The sequence below is a fragment of the Lygodium microphyllum genome, chromosome 15 (genome assembly GCF_053477565.2).
Source record: "Lygodium microphyllum isolate KBCC chromosome 15, Lygodium_microphyllum_v1.1.10, whole genome shotgun sequence".
In the NCBI taxonomy this organism is placed as follows: Eukaryota; Viridiplantae; Streptophyta; class Polypodiopsida; order Schizaeales; family Lygodiaceae; genus Lygodium; species Lygodium microphyllum.
In genome coordinates this window covers 40,564,181-40,588,745 of record NC_141149.1, presented here as the reverse complement: position 1 = coordinate 40,588,745, position 24,565 = coordinate 40,564,181, and the positions used below count along the sequence as shown (strand labels likewise).

The window sequence follows — 24,565 nt, the reverse complement described above, 5'->3', positions numbered from 1 at the left end:
TACTAATAAAATTGGCGAAGCCCAAGGTGAATTACTGGGTTGTATAAACCCTTTATCAAGGTAATCCTTAATTTGTCTTTCAACTTCTTGGTGCTATGTTTCACTTAACTTATACGGTGGTTTAGAAATCGGGTGTGTATCCTTATTTGTGTCAATTGGGTGATTTATATCACCCCTATCTGGTGGAAGGCCACTTGGTAAATCAGAAGAAAACACATCCTTAAATTCATCTAACAAACTACTTAATTCATTATTTACATTCAACTCACAAACATAAAAAATTTGTTGCTTTATATTAGAGAAAGTAAAAGTGTTTTCTACAGGAAGAGACCAAAACATATATACCTCACAAGCTTCCTTCTTTATCAGCTTCTAAACCTCAGTGGAACACAACAAAGGATTATCAGATACTTCATGTTCACCTTGAATCACAAAAGTCTTACCATCCCTTTCAAATTCCAGTGTATTATAATGATAACTACGTTTTAAGGATGGTTTCAATCCCCATAGCCACTCCCTCCCTAAAGCAATATCGGCTCTTTCCATATTTATAATCTGGAAATCAAGTTTATCTTTATATCCTTGAATCTCAATTTCCAAATTGGATACCATTGTATCCCATATTTTATTGTCTTGGCCTTGCATCATACGAACAACATATTGATGCCCACTCTTTTGTTGGGGAAGTTTCAATTTTTTGACAAGTGCATAATTAATAAAATTATGCGTAGCAGAGTCATCAATCATAACTCTAACTCTCTTTCCAGCTATCAATCCATGTACTCTAAGTAAATCATGTGGCCCAAAAGTAGGCTGCCACATAGAAGTTGACATACAACACTTGTGTTGTACATCCATGTGCAAGACCTCTAAAGATTTATACTTTTTATGCCCCTTTAATTCTAAGGTCTGCACTACATGGATTTGTTTTTCTTTTCCCTTGCCCTTGTCCTTATCCTTTCCTTTGTCTTCCCCCTTTTTCTTTTGAGGGCAATTCCAAGCAGCATGATTGGGGAATAGGCAATTGAAACACAACTTTTCTTTTTTGGCCTTATCAAAGTCATTAGGACTTAACTTTGGCCTCACATATGGTTTCTTTTCAAAAGGTTGTTTTTTACCCTTTAAAAATGGTATTTTCCTTTTAAATTTGCCCACAAATTTTGAGGTTTCCAATTCCTTAGACTTGGGCTCCGTATCAGTGAGACTAGTGAGTGTACCTGGACGCACATTATCTTCTTTGATTAATGCAAATTTAATTGCCTCTTCTAGCGTCTTAGGTGAACTCCTTTTTACAGGCTTTATCTAGTCCCCTAATGAATCCTCTTGTTTTTTGAAATTCATCTATTCCTTCCAATTTGAGGATTATCTCACGATATTCCTCCAGATATGTCAGCAGGGGTCTTCCCTTTTGTCTAACATAATCCCAATCTTCCCAATTTCTTTCCATTTCATTTTCAGAAAGGAATTCGTTCAAAAAGACGGATTCAAATTGAGCCCAAGTTTCAGGTATTTTATTTGCCTCCTTTAAAGTTCGCCACCACTTATATGCTTTGGGTCCCAAAGTTAAACTAGCCTCCAGTGCTTGGAGATGTGGTGGGGTATTTTTAAGTTTATGTAAATCTTCCCATTTTTGGAGGAAATTAAAGATTGTATCTTTATTTCTATCTTTTTCCTCCCCGTAAAATTGAGGGGGTTTCATATCCTTTAGAACTAGATTATCCCTCAATTTATGGTGGGGTTCCTTAGGATCTCGCATAGTCACATCTAAATCTTTCGATGAAGATGGGACATCCGAGGTTTCTATCTTATTTTTATCTCTTTCTAACAATAAAGTTAATTGAGATTTTATTTCAGTGAGTGTTTGGGTTAAAAATTCCATTTGAACCCCCTGAGATTGTACACAAGCAGTAAGATCATCAAATTGTTCTTGTGTAGCAAGAAATTCTTCCCACTGTTCTTATTGCATCTCTGGTTCATGGGGATCTACCATAGGGTGGTCCCCAGAACTAGAACCTTCCATTACTCTCTCTTTCCCTTTTTTCTGCCATTAATACACTAGAATTGGAAAGCAAAGATAAGAAATTTGCATACAAAGTAAAGTACTTCCCTGATTTTAATGGCAGCCAGTTGTTGCTGGTTTGTAAATAAACCCGAAAAGTAAGAAACAAATTTTATCGCCCGAACAAAGTCGGTCACGCAAGAAATGGAGCTTCTTTGCAAAAACGACTAGTATTCAGCCCCCTTCTTAATAATCACGCAGGCCATCAATGCACCTTTCCTGAAATTCTTCTCTGCTGAGCTTGTACTTGTGATGCAAGTGCAGTCGAGGCTGGTGAGAAAAATTCCAAAACGTGCAGTCGATTGATCACACATGCATCAGAAAATAGCTTCAGTTTCAGCCTACGAAAAGGGGAAAAAAAAACGTGTGGTCCGTTGGTGCGTTTTCAGACGGGCTCCAGCCAAAATCCATCGCGCGATCCAGCGTACAGCATTTTGTAAAGGATAGCTTCCCCGCCTTATAATACATGATGTAGATAACCGTCACGTCAAATTTTACGTGACGTGACACCAGGCGCTTTTGACCAGCGGCTTCACGAGTCCTTCACGAGTCGACGAGACAAGACCCGTCGACTGAAATAAATAGCGGGACAACTGAAACTCGTCGACTGACCCGTTGACTGAAATGAATAGCGAGACGACTGAAACTCGTCGACTGACCCATCAACTGAAATGAATAGCGGGACGACTGAAACTCGTTGACTGCCTTTTCGTTGAAGAACTCCACAGATACACACAACTAAACCCGTCAGCTCTGATACCAATGTCAGATGACTTTGAAGAAGACCATAAAACCAGAGAAAGTAGTCAGGATGAATGAGCACGAATCATTCCTTTTTCCTCCCAGCCTTGCCTAGTATATTACTGGCCAGACCATCGTGATCCGATTGCCAGCCGTCAAACCTTGGTGAGTCCTACTATTCTTGGACTCTCTTTATTTCTAGGCTCCGCTTAACCCCGTTCGGGTGCCCAAAAGCCCGGACGGTCATCCTCGTGCGTGTTCCCCTTGATTTACCTTAATATCACTTTAATGTCTCATTCAATATTTGTGACCTTAATGTCACATTAAATATCACTTTAATGTCACATTAATGTCACACACTATGTGCGGAAGAGGGTTTTACTAGGTCTTATTGATCTAGTTTATATCAGCACAGAGGTTCAGATAGCTGACATGTTTACGAAGGCATTGGGCGCAGAGAAGCTGCGCAAGTTCAGAGACCTACTTGGTGTGCAGGAATTGGGATTGAGCTCGAGGGGGACTGTTGAGATATCGAGCTCCACTCGTGATATGCCAGGGTGACCGTTGTGCATTTATATCACCAACTTGTTAGTTGCAAATGCGGTTGGTACACCGCCCGACCGTATGAAAGGCCAAGTACGAGGGCAGTAATGAACCCAATGTAGTAGATATCAACTATGCATCTGAGTAATACTCATCGGCATTCATAAGCTGCTCACATAAGTCCTGAATTATGTTCACGTGATCCTACATAGAATCACCCTCATCCATCTTCAGTGTCTCAAGCTCTTTCTTTAAGAAAGAGATACGGGTCTCATTCTTACGAGTAAACATCTACCCCAAAGTTAGCCAGGCTTCTCGTAAAGAAGCTACAAACCAAATGTAAGGGATGATAGACTGCTGAACTGCCAATGCAATCAACGACAAAGCTTGTGCAACCCGTGTATCCCATGCCTTTTGAGCTGCTCATATTTGGGAAGTGGCTGACCTGGAGCAGGCTGAACAAGCCGAGTTGCCCGTTGCCCACATCCTCCTAATGAGTAGCAGGAGCCACAACTTCGGGCCTCACTTCTTCTCCGCTTGCATAGTCCCAAAGATTCTTCACAATCAGCACATTCTTCATCATGAAGGACCAAAGTGAATAATTCTTACCATCCAATCTGTCCTCTTTGGATACATAGGTAAATACATCACCTCCCTGATTTGCCATGATAATCAATGCCAAAAAAAAAAAAGCAAAAAAGGAGCAATATCCAAGCTGAACCAACCTGGAAATCTCAAAATTTCCAGAAATTACAGCAAATAGGCTGCTGCAATTCACAAATTGAAGTTCACTCTGTCAAAACTGTCTGTAATACATGCAGTCTAAGGTGCATTTAATGCTCAACAACATTGTAGAAGTAAAAGCCCAAAATGGTCCAAAACAATCTATTTTAGACTGAGACTGCAGTACATTTGCCAATCTCTGAAGAACTAATAACAAAAGCCCCAAATTTTCACAAAATCTCTGCAGGAAATGTGTCCCAAACATTTGCAAATACAGAGATATGTTGCCCAGGCACAATCCTTTTTCTACAAGTAAGATTTTGAAATAAAAATTGATTTTAAAAATGTCTTTTTACCCTAAATTTGGCTGTTGTATTGGTTCGTCTTGGAGGTGCATTGGACCACGTGTTGCTGAGGCACGACGGGCCAATGGTGCTGGCGAAGCTGCAATCGTATGCAGTGGTATTGGCGGCACTGTCAAGAAGAGTGCCCCAGGGTGGCACACTGCACGGCAAGAAGTTAGGCAGCAGGGTCCACGCGGCGCCAGGACAAGAGCCTTCACGCGGGTGCATGAGGGGCTGAAGACGACAGGGTCCAGGAGGTGTCAAGCACCTGAGGTCTAGGTGGCACGCAGGCAAGCGGCCGCAGGAGACAGCATTGTGCGGGCGTTGGGGGGCAAGCACCGGGAGGAGCACCATAGGGCGGCGCTCTACAAGTGCTGGGAGAGGAGTAGGCAAGTGCTCGCTAGGGGCTGACAGCACATGAGCTGGAGGTGGGCTCCACTGGCACAGGCTGCCTTGTACTTATTGTAGATGCTGAGCAGGAGTTGTAGCCTTGGCAAGAGCTCCTGGAGGAGAGCTGAACTCAGCTGTGATACCAAATGTGAGAGGTTGAGAGGATCGAAGCTCAACTAAGAGTGCAGTAGACAGTGTGGAGAGTGAAGCACGACACTCAATGCAATAGACTGAAAGAGTGTAGAATGAAAGTACAAAGTACAACCCTTAAACCTTAGGGTTGTAAGGGGTGTTCACACCTGAAAGTATATGCAACATGATAAGTGCCCATAAATGTGTAACATAGGCACATACAAAAAAGGAGAATAAGTCTGGGGAAAAAACCTCTTGTACAAAGAGTAAAAAGTGCCCAGTGTCCTACTGATCACCAACACTCCTCCATGAGCGTAGGCATGAGTGAAGCCCAACAATTATAAGAGCGTGGAGATCTGTATCTTCAAGGCTCCACCAGCTCCCCTCGACTATTATTGAAGAGAAGAGGAGACAACCTCCTCTTTAACCATTATTTGAGATCAAATCATCAGGCAGTGAACACACTTATCATAGGGGAGATTCTCTTCACAGGTCGCTGCATCAATGGGGGAGTGGCTTGCATTTTAGGAGTTACCACAAGAGACTCAACGGCAGAGACTACATGGCCTTAGGGGAGCCACGGCTATGATTGAGGCCGTGATGGAGAGGGTTCCACCAAATTGACAAACTGTGACACAGCTTCCTCTCAGACTTGGATTGGTCTCTTCTCTAGAGGGGATATCCTTCTAGCAGTCATTGAATCTAGCAGCAGAGACAGGACATTCACTTTCACAGTTGGGAGGATGGCCGCATCCAGCGAGAGAATCTTGCCCTTACAGCCCTCAGTGGCTGCTCCAAGTAGAGAATTAGAGTAGTGGCACACTTTGAAAGGAAATGGCACATAGACCCAAACCCAACCACTTGTCTTATAGATGGATGGAGATATTGGGCATACCAGAGGAGGCCTCTACAAAGACTTCAATGGGATCCAAGAGAGTGGGTGTGGAGGGATCCCTTCCTTGATAGGCCATGCGACATTCCCTTTTTTGGATACACCACTAGATTGGGACGGAGGATACAGATGAGCAAGATTAGAGCACAACCTATAGCCACCCCTCATTGGCATAGAGAGGGAATCTCATATGAGTTTTTATATGACTTTTGGAGGCAGCTACATAACAGCTTCAGGCCCAAGAAGATATCTCTCTTTCTATGGCTTCTAGCCCATAGGAATTTAGCAATTGGCACTTGGCTTGGATATGGCGAGGACCCATTGACATGTGAGCAATGTGGTGAGCCAGAGGAGACACAGAGACATTGCCTATGGGACTGTCCCAAAGCCCAGGAGATTTGGAGGAGAGCTCTTAGGATAGTATTCCATGGTACAGCGGAGTCCATGGTGGCAACATGGGGGGCTATAGCTTGGGTCACAAACAAAGATCCAACATGCGGCTATGAGGACACTTAGGGGACCATTTATTTTCTCATCATTGGACAGCATCTGAGCAAGACCCCTACCCCAGACTACTCGCAGACACAATGGACTCAGGGACATTGTCGCAGATGGGAGCTGATTTCCAGTATTATAGCTTGGTACATATGGACTGTGAGATGTAGCCAAGTTATTGATCTTTAAGATATACCCACTGGAGAGTCTTTATCAACGATTTGGACAGAGAAAGTCCACTCTCCGTGGGAGATGGGAGAGGATGCAGGGCAGCTCTGAGAGGATGAGGAAGAAAAGAGAGGCTTTCCTGCAAATTTGGGATTCAAACACCTTCTTTCATACTACCCCTCAGATGGTCTGGCAATTTAGCCCACCAAATTGGTTGTTCACACAACCATTGTATCTTTGATGTACTTAGTTACTCTTCACAGAGTTCCTTGTATGTTGTATTTACCTCAAGGGGTTTTTCTCCGAGGTGTTATTAATAGAATTCTCTTTTCTTGGAAAAAAAAACAACAAAGGTGCTAACACCTAAGTATACAAACAATTGGAATGAGTAAAGCAAGGCCATAGCTGGATGCAAAATGCCAACCACTCAAAAGAAAAGAGGAATGCACTCAAACTCGAGAAATGTCACACAAATATAGTTACTAGTCTCTTTTATCTTTTGTAGTGTGTCTTCCTAAGGTTCCAAACTTTCATATCTTGCATTTTAGCAAGGATAGAATAATCTGACATGCCAACAATTGGCCGTCAAGGCACAGGGCTGAGGCAAAGATTGCATGGTGGCTAGTATCACGAGGCCACTGGCTGTGCATTATGGTCTCAGGCCACGTCATTGGGAGCAGTAGACAATGGCAGGCAGCTGTGACCACTACCTTCAGGAATATGTGTACCAGTGAATGCTGAAGTGTCCACCAAACATTGCTAATGATCTGCTAACCTTGCTTGGAACTCTCTACCTCTAAATAACAGATGCATGTTGAGGACAAAGGTTGTATACTTACTTTTCACGCATTTGACTAATAGCCAGACCATCCCATAAGATGAGCATTTCGTGAAGTTTTTTATCTTCAAGGTTGAAGACCTAGAACATTTCAAGTGGTCTGATTCAGAATAATCACGTGACACACTAATGAAAGTTTAGTTGACTAGCAAGCTAATATCTAGCCATTATTGTCTCTTTCTTACTAGATTATTTGCTTCAATGGCAACAGAATATTGTAGTGCAGCTGCATCCAGTGACCCTCTATTCATCTGCAGAACACACAAAATGACATTAATGTGCTATTTTCTAGCCATTATTTGACATAAGATAGAAAAAAACTCTGAAATGGTGCAGTTCAAGAAGTCCATTGGTGTATCAAATCTCATGTTTACTCAGTGAAACCATCAATTTAACAACAGACACAATTATTGCAATGGTTTCTAGAAGTCCACGTAGTAGAAGCATCAAGATTCCACTATCAAGCAGTACTCTTTTTGCTAATGAAGCCTTAGAAACCACAGCAACCAGTTCCGAGACTGCTTAAGGTATAAAGTTTCTCAGAGAATTGCCTGGATCACCACTCCCTCTTGTATTCTGTGTATGCAAATAAACAGACAGATGCCAATTTGAAGATAACCACTGAAAAATTTAAGACAGCATTACCAGAAGCCTAATGCTGAGATCAAATGGATGAACAAGATATGCTTGTTCATTCCATGTATTCAAAGCAAAAGATAGGCCACTGTAGCTATTTTCTGAGACTCCATCAGAATTCCAGTATACAGCAATGCCCTTGATTTCCAATAGCTTGTTCAAAGAGCTTATCTTCGATTTCCCAGTAGGCAAGCTGCAAACCCAAGTAACAAATCATACATTTACCTTACCGAATAGAATCCCATTTGATGAGCAGTACATCGAAGATAGAGATAAACCAACCCGGAGGATGCTTGATCAGTATTCATGGTGAAGGACGAAAACGTGATTCCAAATGAGAATGCCACCTGAATCAGCAAAACAAGGCAACTCAGTACTAGAACTGCATGCAACAAAAAAGTGCATGGTTGTTTCTTTTAAAGCCTGTCAGACTAAACAATTGTTCAAATAGTATGCTCAGTTCTACATTAAGCAGCAGCCCCATTCTTCCTCAGCCCTTCTCATCAGCTTGTTTAGCCATTCCACCCTTGCTAAACCCTAATTTAAGCCAACAAGAAAATCAGAAAACAGCAATCATGTCGCAGATTTCGGAAGAGATTGAAGAAAAACATCAAAAAGTTGGTAGAATAGCCCCATTCCCTGAGCAAAGAAATCAGGAATTTTACTGTTTGCTGCATGGAACATGAGGAAACCCTATTTTTACAACATCAGTACACCCCTATCTCTGACACTAAGAACAAGTACTTAATGGTGCATACATGTATCTAATTGCTGCATGCATGTATTTAGGTGTAAGGCTCTTCAAATTCCCCGATTGAGCAAGAAGTTCTCAGCAGTTTTGGCATCATGTCTGGTCATCTACGGCCTATGAGCCTCAGTTTGAGTCAAATGAGGGCATTTGCACCTCTAATATTGTTTATCTATTAGTTTATGTGTTCCAAATACTTTAGGTGGAGGGCAAACCAATGCATTTCATTTATGGCACTGATCGTTTTGTCTGTGGACCGGCTAACTTGGGTGTCCATATTTTGGGCCTGCCCAGTTAATATGCCAATTGTGGCATCAGTTTGCCCTTTTTTTTTGTGATGGGAAATTATATTAATTGTGGCATCAATTTGCCTATTTATAGTCACACCCCCCCCCCCCACCACTTCATTCATCCACTATCCATTTAGCCAGCCCTCTTGATTCTTCTATCTCATTCCCTGCCTTTGAAATCAGCCTTCCTTCTTGGTAAGGGCGGTAATCCTCTCATAAGCACTTAACTACAGCAATCAATAAATCAATATAGCTTGAAATGCACAAATTAACTTAATAATCTCAGACATTGGACACCTTGTCGGACCCAGAACTGGAGCCCCTTTCAGTATTGCTTTACCTTGATTGCTAATAGAATGAGTAAAGGCTAAGATTCACAATCTCCTTTGTTGTTCCAAAAAGCCTCTTTGCTGTAGCAACAATCAACAATCAATTCGAGTCAATTGCCCCTTGATTTTTCACCCAAGACTTGCACAAATGGAACCACCAACTGGCCAAATTGCTGCCCAAATTACAATGAATGGGCTAGCATCTGAATTCCCTGGCAATTACACAAATTTCAGGTGTTGAATTCAGTGTACGATTCCTTCACCATTTGGCATGGGTCTAGAGGTGACTGTCAAACCCTAATTTCTGTAAAAATTTAGGGTTTACAGCAAAGATCTCTCTACTATCCACCGAATTTGGTTGAGATCTACTCAAAATGGCTGAGAAATGCTGAGATCTCCTGAGAATGGATTGAAGAAGGTGAGAGAAAGCCAAGATGAGAGAGAAATCTGATTTTCTATACAAGAAAACCCTAAATTCTGCTTGCTGCATACTCCAACCTACATTTAATGCAGTCACCTATTGCCGGACACCTCCAAAATGCTGTCACCTGATCAGCAATGCTATTGCCAGCCCCTGAAAGGTGACTCATTGCTGTCCCCTGCCTAAAAGGGAACCCAAATGGCTGTTTTTTGCAGCAAATTGTTGTTCTCTGATCAAAAAATGGACCAACGACTCTCTCTCTCCCCCCCGCTCCCAAGCTGTAAACTAACCAAATGTCTAAGATCCAGCCCCCAAAAACGTTTTCTCAGTTTGCATGCGCATTTTGGCCAACTGGCAACCTTCTGAATCCATTTATCAGCATTATCCAACCATTTAATTAATTTTCAGAATTAGATAATCTTGAAAATTAATGTCACCCCTTCTAACCCTGCCCAAAATTAAATGTACCCATACATAATTAAATTGGCTAGGCCGTTTGCAACCTAGAGTGGTCCCCAACCTCCGTTAACCCTTAGACTAGCATTAATTAATCAACTAATGAACCAACACTTATTAGCCAAATAACTATCCCAGGGTAAAAACTAATACCAACTGACCCCCAAAGCCCAGCAGGCATAACTTATCACAACTTTTGCCTTTGACATCCACTACATCCTCAGGGTCCTTGGCCTGTTACCATAAAATAACTTCCATGTGCATCACATGTGCTAAACAACCTTGAATATTTGATTAATAACTTAATCAAATATTATCAGCAAGATTAAAGCATCTCAAAATTTCACGTCCCTGTGATAGCCTCCAACTGGTACCCACACTAACATTCCCTGTTGCTTGTTGGGGATCTCATAGCTGTCAAAAATGTGACAGGCCTTCACCTTCCACAAGGCTCAAAAAGTTGAGCCTGAGGTAAGATGGAAAACAGGTACATGCACTGCTAGTGCAAGAAGAGAAAAACAAGGTTAAGACTTTGTGGCCACTGAAGTGGACCAAGAAAAGGTGGTAGAAAATGGAGGACTTGGGTTGCAATTTCTAGCAAATATAGGTAACTATTTTACTTCTATGACTATAGATGATAAGCAACTTCCAAGGAGCATTATTGTTAGAGGAGTTTAGATACACCTTGAGACAGGATTATCATCACAGAACACCACAATAAGTCTTCTTATATCAGGTCTAATCTAGTACTGACTTTGTGATCACTACTCCAACCTATGATCTAGGAAACTCAACATATTTGCAAACTTCAATAGGACCAAAGAGGTCCAAGCATTTCATTCTTCCAATACTTAGCTCCTCTAGGTAGACCCACATATGACTACTAGGGATGGGAGGAGACAAGACCTTTCTCACATATCCTTGAATTTTACGGCCCACATGTAGGCACTTCGCTTAATAAAGGCCATCTCCCACAAGCCTGCTCCAAAAGAGGATACCAACTATCCATTCTTCCAATACTCAGCTCATCTAGTTATACAAGGAATGGGAGGAGACAAGACCTTTCTTTCACATCCTTAAATTTTACGGCCCATATATAGGCACTTCACTTCATAGAGGCCACCTTCCACAAGCCTGCTCCAAAAGAGGATATCACTCAAAGAATCATCAACATTGGATTTGGTACTTGGAACTACCCCCTAGCACATGAGATTTGACAAGGAGCTCTAGGATGATTGTGGTGGGAGACGGAGAATCATGATTTGAAGAGTACTTGCACATCCATTCATTTTCTGGCTAGAGCTAGGCTAAGAGGAATATCTAACAAGCATATCATAGTTCCTACAAACATTCCAAACTTCTCAACAACCAAATGGAAGATGAATTGAAATTGGCAGACCAATTGCCCATGCATGAAACAAAGTGCACAGTTCAATGGCTGCCACATACTAGATGCAGATTGCAAGCATAGAACACATAACTCGCCTCTTCATCCACCATTGTTGTTTCTTGTAAACATCTAGTGCATTCCATCCATAAATTGATGGTCGAATTAAGCTACATAATTAATGCAAACACTTTTTTTGTGAAATCACTAGTGTTTGATAGTCAATATACAAAGCTGATAGTCCTCAAAGCAAGAAGGCATTTAAAAAATGTCAAAATCCGTGGTAAAATTGTGAAAATATGCACGGCACCAACATAGCAGCCTTCAAATAGGGATTGCTACAATGAGCACCTAAAGAAACTGTAGGCATCAAAACAGTGGGCTTTTAGGAATGCATGAGAGATGGAGGACACTCACCCTCAACCCCGAATACTCAACCAGAGATCTGAAATGCCAACCGTTCTATCACATCACACTTGGTACTCACTTTGGGGTGAACCTTGTATCTTTAATCACATAGTGAAGTTTCTCTTAAACACGCACCCACACACACTCAAACACACTCTCTTTTCTGCACAACCTCTTGAACCCAACAAAATTCCAACGAAAACATGGCAACAATGTTTTTTTGCCCAAAACATGCTTGTTTCATAAAGGAAACACAAATGCAGTATATCCACATCAGAAATCTGGGATTCAATCCCCCAATCTAACAAGTTCTTGAACACGCAGAAAAACCGATGTTGCTTCTTAACTTATGATATAGTCATTAAGCCCTTTTACCTTTGAATCGATTTTTTGTTCAACATACTGAAAGTGCACATTCTCTGCTGTAACTTGCACGTTATCTATGACCTGCAGCATAAGTATTGCCTTTAGTGAATTACTTCAGGATCGTTGTCATTAACAAAACATCTAAAACAAAGCTTGCTCCTTGCAAAAGTCCAATTGGAAGCAATTAGATCTTAAATTACCAAATGCTCTCATAGAAACTTCCACTATACTTCACTAAAAACAATTGTTCTTATAATAGTGTACTCTCTTGTAGGATTGCTCAACAGGATGCTTAGAAACCTTTTAGACATTGCGAATCACAAGATAGTGGGAGTATACAAAGTTCCAACTGAGACAAAGCCTTCCAAACATTTTACCTTTAATCAAAACTCATTAGGCTTCTTTGGCACACTCAACTTAAAGTTCATGTGGCATGGTCATTGTTACAGCATGCCTAAGCTGTATAGATTTCAACACGGTTGGACTGGCCATTAGGGGGATTACACTGATGAAGTTGACCCATATCAAGGTTCTTGCCAAGTCGATAAAGCACAGGATTTCTGATCATTTAAGGGCCCTCAGACTAGCACAGCCTCTCTTTGAATGTCTTGGTAAAAGGTAGGCCTATCAGACTTTCAGATATAGTTCAGCAGTTAAGTTCATTGCTGTACATTTACAAGCACAATTAGTGAACAAATCTTTCAGTCTTATGTAAAGTTTGCAGCAGCCCTGCTCAGAATTTGCCTACACCCACTTTGCAGACCTGAGTTAATGGGATACAAGCATTGTGTGATCTTCAAAAATTGATCAATACCATCACATAAAATTTTCCATTCCACTATCTTATTGACCAGCACTATCTTGTGCGGTAAATCCCACTGTCTGCAGTTGCTTGGGTATCAGAACTGGCCAGGTTTGCCATTTCTCATACTAAGATGAAAGATGATACCTCTTGTTTCAAATCTCCGCACAGTCATGCATTCAGTAAAGAGTTCCAAAAACATGCTTAATGGTTAAAGCCTTCCAGTTTCTGAGCAAGCTTTGGAGAAGCTATTGTTTATAAGCACAATAGACGGATGAAATTTTTAACAGATCGCAAATGCTGACCTTATGTTCTAAGCAAGCTTTGGAGAAGCTATTGTTTATAAGCACAATAGACAGATGAAATTTTAAACAGATCAAAAACGCTGACCTTATGTTCATTACAGTTTGTCTAGCATTGAATACTCAATCAATTTCCCCATTTCACCTCATAGTGGGCAGGCTATGCATCATCTCATGAATAGAAGGGCTGGCCTCATACATCAATGGACACCAGAATAAGCATGCAAAAAGTAAGGTAAAAGATAGACAGAGACAGAGACAGACAGAGAGAGTGTGTGTGTATGCATCATGATTTCTGAAATAAAAGGGATAACTTCACGCATTAGTGGACACTAAAACAGGCTTGCAAAAAATGAGGCCAAAAGAGTTTGTACTACATTTGCAGATAAAATCTTGTCATGGCGTACATCACAGATGAGGTATGAAAGTACAAAGTGTCGAATAAATCTAATCTAATCTAGAGCTGAAAAGAATGTCTGACTAAGTCTGATTTACAGAGAACTGCTGTACTGAAAAGAGAGAGTTAACTGTCTTCAAAAAATAGGCATAGCTTACCTTAGTGGATAAGTATGAGAGAAAAGATTGACTTGAATTATCCTCTGCAAACCCACAATAACCTCTAGTTAGAATCGGTGTCTTTCTTTCTCTTACATTAACCAATGCAGTTGATATCATATTCACACGACAAAGGCTCCTCCAATACGAAGACATAGTACTAGTCAGAAATGCTTTCTATGCAATATGAACAACATGACAACAATTGGAAGAATGTAAAGGAAGGAAATGTGTAAAACAAAGCACGGAAAACTAAACTCAATTAGAAAAATATGAATAAGCAAGAAATCCACAATGTTATATGGGATATGAAGATGTAGACCTATGGTTTATATATAGAAGACAAAGGAACATTGTGGCCCCTTTCTTGGGCAGACACACTTTTTCTACAATGTCATGCCACTTACTAAGTAGCACAGTGCATGTGTGAGGAAGTGGAAGAATTGGACCTAAAATCCTAACACCCCTCTTCAACTTTGCTTTTGGACGGCAGAATAGAGTTAAAGCTAACTCCACAAAATACATAGCATGAGCGCACGCGCGCGCGCGCACACACACAGAAGAAAGACAAAACAATAGAAAGGTCTACTAACATCTTCAAAATACCAAATTGACCTATGAGACAAAAATAGATATATCTGAAGCTCAAGGAATTGTCATGTTTCCGAAGTACAATAGAGAACCCATAATCTAAAAGGAAATAATCTAGCTAGGAAACAATAAATAACTGAAAATAATAAAAAAGCACTAGGGATCTAATACAATGTGGAACTAATATGGATATCAATATCATCCCAAAGATCTCTCTCATGGGTCTATCGAACATGCATAAGTTGAAGCATCAAGGAAGAGCTGCTCAATGCATGCCAATATCATCTATATACTCCTATAGTGCCTCGAGCGGGGATGTGGACCAATGGGCTCTAGGCGGCATTCTCTACATCTCTCAATAGGTCTCTCTAAGGTGACTCCATATGGTGGAACCACAAGTCGGCATGCGGTATGCTCTGAAGTATCAAGTGTATCTGCAGCTCCAAAAAGGTAATGACTACTCTGTTGTAGCTCTCCTCCTATGGTAGACGCTCGATCCCCAAATAGGAGCTCCATGTGAGAGTGCTAGTGTAACCAACATATCAAAGAGCCAAAGCTTCATCTAAGGTTCCTAGAACTATATATGCACATTTGTATTAACGTCTATGAAAAGCCATAAAGACTTACGAGACTTGAGCATGTTGTAGTACATTTGCACATAACAACTCATCATGCGCTATATAATAGATGAGATACATACCAATATGAAAGTATAACGTGTCAAATAAAACTAAACTAGCCTAATCAAGATCTGAAAAGTAAATCTGACTAAGTCTTGACAAAACATGACTAAAGAGAACTCTTGTACTAAAGATGGAGATGAGGCTCAAAGAAGCTTGACTAAGTCCAGCTCCAACCTAGGATAAGCCAACCATAGGTATCCATACGTAGCATCCGGTGTCTACAATAGATGGAGATGACTAAAGAGAACTCTTGTACTAAAGATGGAGATGAGGCTCAAAGAAGCTTGACTAAGTCCAGCTCCAACCTAGGATAAGCCAACCATAGGTATCCATAGGTAGCATCCAGTGTCTACAATAGATCCATCGGTCTCAACACTACTCTACCTTATCCATGCTCACATGCATTGTGTGAACACCTTCCGAGTCAAATGTTAATTGATCTAATCTATTGGTAAAGCAAGTGGTCAGCTCATCTCCTTGGAGACCATGGACATCTTGCTCAGCATGAGCAATGGCTCATTGTATAGTGATACCTCATGAGGATGGCTAGTCTAGAGCTACCGGTTTCTCTTCTTTTTTAGTCTAGGAGGTTTGGGTTGTTTTGTATTTTTTTCTTCCTTTTTGCACACCGGGTTGGGGTTGGGACACTCCACAACCTTATTCTTATGCATTGGGCTCAACAACTACTAGAAGGTGAACCTATTTTATCCCCTTTAGATTTGATGCACAAGTCTACTGATTTTGCAGAAAGGACGGACACTCCACATGGGAGTGGCTGTCCTATCAAAGAAACCATCACAAAGTATACACCTATCTTTTCTTCTCCTCCATCTACTCCTGTGTCAAGTATGCCTATTTTTACTTCATCTTCTATTGTTCCTACTTCTCTGCAAGATTTCAATGATAATCAAGAGGACGAAGATATTGTTCAATCTATTCACAATAGTTTAAGTTCTAAAGAAGATCGACATTTGTATGTAAATACAAGAAGAGGTGCTTATAAGGAAAAATCTGTAAACCCTATTGTAAGTTTTCCTTCTCCTCCTTTTCTTTCAAGTTTTGAATGTCAAGGTTATTTTGAAGTTGTTGAAACGTCACATTTTTATTTTCCATCATCATCCACATTTCAATTTCAAATATTAAATTCAAAAAATCAATTTAATGAATTCACATCCACTTCATCTTCACTTAAGTTTCAATTCCCACCCAACTCACCCACTTCTGCTGCTGCATCTCCCTTTCCATTCACACCTTTCACCTTTCCATTTCACACACCACCAATGGCATCTCACATCACACTAGGGGGTTCTTCAAACATAGGCCCAGCCTTTAGGACCTCTACTTTTCTGAGTAGTGCAGATGCACCTATGGGGAAGGCTCGACCTCCATCTCACACTTTCAAGTTTTTTGCATGGGACACACTCCCAAGCTTTCCCAAGTGTGGCCTAGCTGGTACCATACTTTGCCCACATGGCCATGCCTAGTGGGCCTCCTAGTTATGCTCCAGTGCCTTGCCTCATTCCCAATCCACCCAAGACAGGGAGGTCTGACGCCCATTGTATCATACTAGCGTAGTCTGTTTCATTCATTATTTTTTCATTATAAGTTCTCTTCACCTTGAGTTTTAGTGTATTCACTGTGGTTCTACTATATTTTTGTTGTACAATTTGAGTTCTCATTCTCTCTTCAAGCATTTCTTTATAATGTCATCTGATAGGTCTAGTGTTGCAAAAATGCAAAATGCACCCAACAAAAGAACTCATCATAGCTAATTGAAAAATTATTGAAGGGGACAAAGGCATGGAAATAAGATTGGGGAGCCATATGCAGGGTGAGCCGCAACTGGTGGAAGCAACACACACAAGCTGCCAAGACTCAGAAATAGGGAAGGTAGGGTAACGCCAGAGAAAGCGCTGTAGTGCTGAAAACTGGCTCTAATCCAACTGCAGCCAGAGCCTCATAACAAGGGCCAGAAGGATGCAATGCAACACATGCCAAATGTGAAACACCGAGGCAAAGAAAAAGGGGGGGTTGGGGGGAGATGGATGAAAGGAATGAATAAATTGCCATATTCATGTCTACAAAAGGCCAAAATGATGCATAAGACCGAATGTCACATAACGTGTCTTATGAGATGCAACTGTCGATTAAGTGCAAAAACCAGGAAATGAGAACAAGAGTAAAGCACTAATAAAGAGTGATTAAAAATAACCTACCAACAAGAGGTGAGCGTACTCTATTGAGAAGAGAAAACACATAAGTATAATAATGTGTGGTGCATGGCCATGCCTAGTGGGCCTCCTAGTTATGCTCCAGTGCCTTGCCTCATTCCCAATCCACCCAAGACAGGGAGGTCTGACGCCCATTGTATCATAATAGCGTAGTCTGTTTCATTCATTATTTTTTCATTATAAGTTCTCTTCACCTTGAGTTTTAGTGTATTCACTGTGGTTCTACTATATTTTTGTTGTACAATTTGAGTTCTCATTCTCTGTTCAAGCATTTCTTTATAATGTCATCTGATAGGTCTAGTGTTGCAAAAATGCAAAATGCACCCAACAAAAGAACTCATCATAGCAAATTGAAAAATTATTTAAGGGGACAAAGGCATGGAAATAAGATTGGGGAGCCATATGCAGGGTAAGCCGCAACTGGTGGAAGCAACACACACAAGCTGCCAAGACTCAGAAATAGGGAAGGTAGGGTAACGCCAGAGAAAGCGCTGTAGTGCTGAAAACTGGCTCTAATCCAACTGCAGCCAGAGCCTCATAACAAGGGCCAGAAGGATGCAATGCAACACATGCCAAATGTGAAACACCGAGGCAAAGAAAAAGGGGGGGTTGGGGGGAGATGGATGAAAGGAATGAATAAATTGCCATATTCATGTCTACAAAAGGCCAAAATGATGCATAAGACCGAATGTCACATAACGTGTCTTATGAGATGCAACTGTCGATTAAGTGCAAAAACCAGGAAATGAGAACAAGAGTAAAGCACTAATAAAGAGTGATTAAAAATAACCTACCAACAAGAGGTGAGCGTACTCTATTGAGAAGAGAAAACACATAAGTATAATAATGTGTGGTGCAGACTTCACAAGATAGTGGTTTTGCTGGAACAATATTTTCAGTCAAACCCTACTTTTGTTTAGAAAAACTTTCTAGCTTGGACCATCTTATATTAGCAATAGGTTAAAACTCATTATTACCTGCAGCAAAATGGAACTATGTAACAACAGTTGAAAAAAATTACTCATTTGAAAATGTTTGGACTATGTGACAAAACTTGAACAGCATTACTGCCTGGAAACCAATGTTAACAAAGATTGCCTTCAACAGTTAAAACATCATTACTACCTGGAAACCAATGTTAACAAGGTTGCCTTCAACAGTTAAAAAATGTTTATCTGTAAACAAAGATGTTCCATGTGTGTGGAGTAATGCATTTACAACAAAGCATTCAGCCATAGAGTTTCTTTTTCTTTAAGCATCCCATCATAATAAAAGTGATCTACTCTGTAACAGAGCTTGGATTGTAAAATGGAGTAGCCTTGAAGGTTAAATTGACCCTTTTTTTTCCCTTTTTTTTGGGGGGGAGGAGGGCAGGGGAAGAGAGAGAAATTAGACTCTAGGGAAGAACCTTCATATGGTAGTTTTACCACATAAAATGACTACATAATTTAAATGATAAGATCATAACGACAGGTAGAATACTCTTTGAGTTAAATCTTGAAATGCTGTGCTCCAGTACAATTGCTACTTACCTGGCATGCGCTGGGATATTCTAGCTGAGAGCTTGGCCAACTCAGCAGCTGCAAGCTTTGCTTTCTTAGCCGCCAAAGATCTAGCTTCCAGAGCTTCAATCTTCCACTGCAAGATCATTGACAAAGCTGTTACTAAACATGAGACAGTATTGTTGAGTCATTAAACAACTTTCAATAAAAATGTAACCAAGAGAAAGAATATGGATGGTATGTTCTTTGTTTGAACACAATTACTAAGTAATCGAATAACATTCAAGACTGTTTTGATTACAGACTATTGAAAAGCACAAAAGCATGCAGATCCTTGACCTCAGGGGATTCTAAACACTGGTCAGTCCTGTGTAATCATTGTGAAATAAGCATAGAAATATATAGGCTCAACCTCCACAGAATAGAGGAGGAAAGATGCCAGTAACATTGATCAAGCATGCTACCAGGAAGACAACGCAGACATGCTGATGAATGCAGCACAAACAAGCTAACCACATTAAGCATACAGCTCTAAATAAGCATTAGAAACACTTGTCACCTCAAATTCATCGCGTGGACAAACACATATAAAGACATCTTCAAGACTTATGAGTATCGGCTCCCAACCAAGCTTCTTCCAAGGAACTTGGATCTTCAGTTTTCCCACTATACCTGCAATACTAAGTAAAATTAAATAACTTAAAAAGAATACTTGCAGACTGATACTTGAGTGATTCACTAAATGAAGACAAACCATAGAAATCATGTTATTTTAAGCGAATCTTCAAACCATAGAAACCATATTATTTTAAGCAAATCTCCAGCTATTCACAATCCTTCAATCCGAAGTCAGGCTCTTCTGGCAAATATTCATGGTTCATAATCTGCAATTGGCCTCCCTACAGCAAAACAAAGCTTGAAAAAAAGTTCTTCATTCAACAGCTTAAGCACATTACTAATCAAACTGATTAAGCCAACAGATTTACAAATGTAAATCAAAAGTAATTTCTCTACATAAACTTGGGTGTGAATAAGCTGATACAATAGGACCAGACAAAAAAAGAAACAAAAGCACCACTGCATGCAACTCTCTTGTCATGCCAAGGTATTCAATTTAAACAAGCCCAGACCATTAATATGAGAAGAAGGCTCTCTCTTTTTAAAGTGCTTTGCTCTTTTCCTCTAAAAAAAGAAATGCACAAGCTGGAAACTAACCAGCCAGTGTGAACACACCTAAAACCAACTAAAAAGGAAATGCATGATCTAAACACAGCTGGCTCCTTCATTAAAACACATGAAAAACTAAGTGCAAAGTGTAGGCCATCTCATGAGCTACACGTTGATGCCCTTTCATCCATGATCCAAGCTCCCTAGGTATTTGAACTGTCATTAAATGCAGTTGTTGCCCCTAGTGTCCTAGGCACTAGTGTCAATAGTGCTGTAGGCAGTAAGTGACACTTTTTGTTAGGGTTTCCTATGACGGTTAAGCTATTAGGGTTTTATTGTATTATTTAAAGACACTTTGTACCTCGCTAGCACGTGTGTGGCATTATTTATTGTGATCGCCTTGAGAGTTGTACTCTCTCTCACTCATTAATACACTGCTTCTCACTTGTGATCGAGTATCATCGCATCGATTTATTCTTTCATTCTCATTCATTTTCTATTAAATTAATCACATAGTCAAGCTTGCTTGCACCATCCTACTATCCTTCAACTTCACCACCTATTGTGGATTCTCCCTCCCTTGGTGTCGACCACCAAGGACGCACCACCCGAACCAAAGTCTGCCCCGACAGCCTACTTGACCTGGTCACCAGTTCACCTACACTGCTTACCTCCTATCGACAAGACGTGCAGCCATTCTTGGAGCACCAAGCCATGCTGGTCACTAGCCTGTCAACCATCACATCGTTCGCCAATTGCTGCCTGTTAGCCTCATCACCGCCTCTGATGGTCACTACACACAGTCCTTGTCTCCCAACCAACTGACCTGACCACCCACGCACTTGGACCAGTCAACCTTAACAATCGCGATCCTACTGCCACATCAGCAAACAGTCTGCCGCCTATCCTCGCCACTTATACTTTTCTTTTAAAAAATAATTCTCTTATTTCCAAGCCGATAAGTCCCTATTCTCATGTGTTGCCCCTTCTCAAGCACAATTGGGCCAAATTTTGGGGATTTTTCCAAAAATCACCCAATTTGACTACAATTTTAAGAACATCTTGAGCTTTTTATTTATTACTCCAAATTCATCACAGAATTGAGGAATACAAATCATGGTCTTCATCCAATTTGGTGCTTTTTCATCAATTTGACCAAATTTTGCCCAAACCTCACAAGAGAATTTTGGGCCTTTTCAAGAATTTGGCATTGTTCATAGACATTGAGGCTCAATTCATCATCGAGTGCAACATCCGGCATCTTTCGGGTAAAAGTTTCACAAAAATCTTCAATTTTCCAATAAAATTTGGGGCTTCTTGTCATTCAAGCTCAATTTTGCCCCAATTTTTCTGAAAAATTTGGGACTTTTCTAAAATTCATCACATATCATCAAAATCAAGGCTTAATCCACCTTGAGGCATGACATTTGGCACTAATTGGGTAGAAATTTTATCCAATTTTTTCAATTTCTCTTCAATCTTTGGGTCAAATTTGGGACTTTTGCCCAATTCCACATCCAAGGAACCCAAGATTTGGGGCTTTTGCCTCAATTCATTTCTTTAGCCTCAAGGTACTCAAAAATCATATTATTAGGCTGCTAGCCCTGTCTTTTCCCGACATTGAAGACAAATTTTATTATTTTGGTGCATTTACTGGGCAATTTTTCATTGAATTCTGTTCTGAAAAAAAAAATTGCATATTTTTCTCTCCTCTCAACAATAAAAAATTATTCTTCTTCATATTATTCGACTTCATCGAGGCACGCAACACCTTATTTATCAGCAAGTGGCTTATTATTATTCGGACATCTATTTTCTCTCTCCACTTGAAAATTATTATTTTATTGCTAATCATCACTCATGGCCGGTAATAATAATGATTTGTTGGGCATGCTTGGCACCAATTACCCAATGTGGGCTTACATGATGTGGAATGTTCTTGTCGCAAAGAATTTATGGCATATTGTCAACGACACCGAACAAAGGCCGACTTCTCCAACACCGGCACCACCTTCTACCTCCATATTGCGAGGTGGCTCTCATGATATTGAATTGTCTTTTTCTTCCACAATGCCTCCCACTCAAGGCCAAATTTAATGGGATAGCCATGACACCAAGCACATGCCCTAATTGCTTTATCTATGAAGAGAAGTATCGTTCCACACATCCAATCATGCAAGACAACCAAGGATGCATGGCAAAAGCTTGCATCATTATATTAAGTGCACGAGGAAGCGCGCATTACTTACCTACGTAAGCAACTGGAAAATGTTCGCATGGAAGGAGGTAATATGGATGCCTATCTCACTGGCATTAAAGATCTTATTGAACAATTATTAAATATTGATGAAGAAGTCCCAGATAATCAACTTGTTTCTATCACTCTTTATGGTCTACCGCAGTCATATCAAGGTTTTGCTACCACTTTGCAGTTGGTAACCATGGGTAACTATTGGAATAAAGGCCCTTCTTCACCCGATTTAGGAATCGACAAGGGAATGGTGCATAGGGAGTATGCCAGGGTGTACAATCGATGGTGCATTAGTGCGTCCAACCCCGACTGGCATAGGTGCAAGGAGGAAGGCCAGGGAGCCTTGCAGTGCAGTGTACAGAACAGAGTGATGTGTCCTGTGCTGATGGTAGAGACCCAACCCATGGGTGCATAGGGAAACGGGAACGTACCTGACTCCAAAGGTCGTAACGTCCCTCAATCCTCACCTCTCGATAATTGATTGAAGAATACCAGTCACACTCAGGAGCACAGGTTGTGCGCACTTCCCGAGACCACAAGCATTAGCTGCCAGTTGCAAGACTAATAGGCGACATGCAACTCGCCAATAGGTAGAGCAGAACACTCGCAGCAAGTGTGAAGCAGACGTGGCAGATGGAGGTGGCACTGCAAGGACGACCTGCAAACACATGTGGGCACCAAGCATGGCGAACCTACGACCAGTGCCCAACAATCAAGCAGGCGGTGTCACGCAACGCGCCTGATAGGTCAACGAACCTCCCTCCCCGCCCCCCTGCCGCCCTGTTTTTTTTAATCAGAAAATTCTTTAATTTCTGATTTTCCCCTTGCCTTAATGGGGGTTCGCGCATTGGAAGCACAATCTTCAAATCTGTGCAAATTTGAGCCCAAAAATTTTGGGCTTTTCCCAAATTTGATCCCCTCTATGCTACCAGTGACATTCGTGTCAGAAATTGCAGACATTGTGTGTGTTGACCTCAATCAAATTGGGAATTTTGCCAAATTTGTCAGAATTTTGCTCTTTCGAGTAAAATTTTGCTCAATTGGGACAGATTGAGTAACATTTATGCACTCTTGGACCTGGAATTTTGGAATTTTGTGCAGAATTTGGTAAATTTCTGCAGTATTTGCCCGTGTGGTGGCTGGTTTAAATATAAACTGCAAAGATTTATTATTGTTTGGGGAAGAACAGCAGTGTATTTGTTGGTTCAGCTTGTGCTTCTGCAGTTCAGTGCATTTACTCTTGTGTTCGCGCTAAAAATGGCCGCAACTTCTTCCAATTCAAACATCAAGAGTTTGATGGAAATCAAACGGTTTTATAATCATGGGTTTGACCTTTGGAAAGACCGTATGCAAGGCATATTATTCTTAAAGGATTGTGAGGATGCTTTGCAGGAAGATAAACCCGCACAAATGTCTAATGCAGATTGGGCCAGAGTTAACAAAAAGGCTGTGGCTTACATAAAGATGGGTGCCACTCATGACATTTTGGCAAACATAAAAGGTTTAGATACAGGTTATGCAATATGGGAGAAGCTGAAAACTACCTATGAGATCACCACACATGTTAATCAGGTGCATTTAATGCGCAAGCTAGTGAATATGCGACTGAATGAGTCCACGCCTACAACAACTGAGCACTTGAGTGCATTTACTGGTATTTTAAATTAGCTCAAGGACGCAAATTTGGATTCTGATGATAAGTTGAGGGCGATCTTTTTGATCATGACACTACTTGATTCTTGGGAGACCTTGGTGGTTTCTCTCAGCAATAACCTCAATCTCTCATATGATGGTGTGAGGGGTTCAATCTTGAATGAAGAAATTAGACATATGTCCAGTGGAGAAGGCAACAACTCACCTTATGATGTAAGAGGCAGGGTTGGAAAGAAAAATGCAAATGCTCGACAAAGAAACAGAAGCAAGAGCAAAGGAAAGAAAAAGAGTGGCATTACTTGCTATCACTATGGTCGGAAGGGCCACAAGAAGCCTGATTGCAAGTATTACAAGAAGGAACAAGAGAGAAAGAAGAATGCAGGAGACAAAAAGAAGAAAGAGGATAAAACAAATGAGGCAGCCAAAGGCAAGGAAAAGACCAATGTGGCCTCCATTGTAGCC

General features: G+C 40.8%; 1 protein-coding gene across 2 annotated transcripts in view; it reads right to left on the bottom strand.

Moving 5' to 3' along the window:
• The window catches only part of LOC148024453 (vacuolar protein sorting-associated protein, putative (DUF1162)), a 233,987-nt gene that overhangs the window by 196,366 nt on the left and 13,056 nt on the right, over positions 1 to 24,565 (bottom strand). For both annotated transcript variants that reach the window (XM_087694080.1, XM_087694079.1), the window contains exons 3-10: positions 19,592 to 19,704; positions 19,063 to 19,168; positions 14,026 to 14,069; positions 12,376 to 12,447; positions 8,244 to 8,308; positions 7,971 to 8,154; positions 7,511 to 7,576; positions 7,327 to 7,406 (exon numbers count right to left, since the gene is read on the bottom strand). In XM_087694080.1, coding sequence (XP_087550206.1) covers positions 7,327 to 7,406; positions 7,511 to 7,576; positions 7,971 to 8,154; positions 8,244 to 8,308; positions 12,376 to 12,447; positions 14,026 to 14,069; positions 19,063 to 19,168; positions 19,592 to 19,704 — 730 coding nt within the window. The remainder of the gene's footprint in view (positions 1 to 7,326; positions 7,407 to 7,510; positions 7,577 to 7,970; positions 8,155 to 8,243; positions 8,309 to 12,375; positions 12,448 to 14,025; positions 14,070 to 19,062; positions 19,169 to 19,591; positions 19,705 to 24,565) is intronic.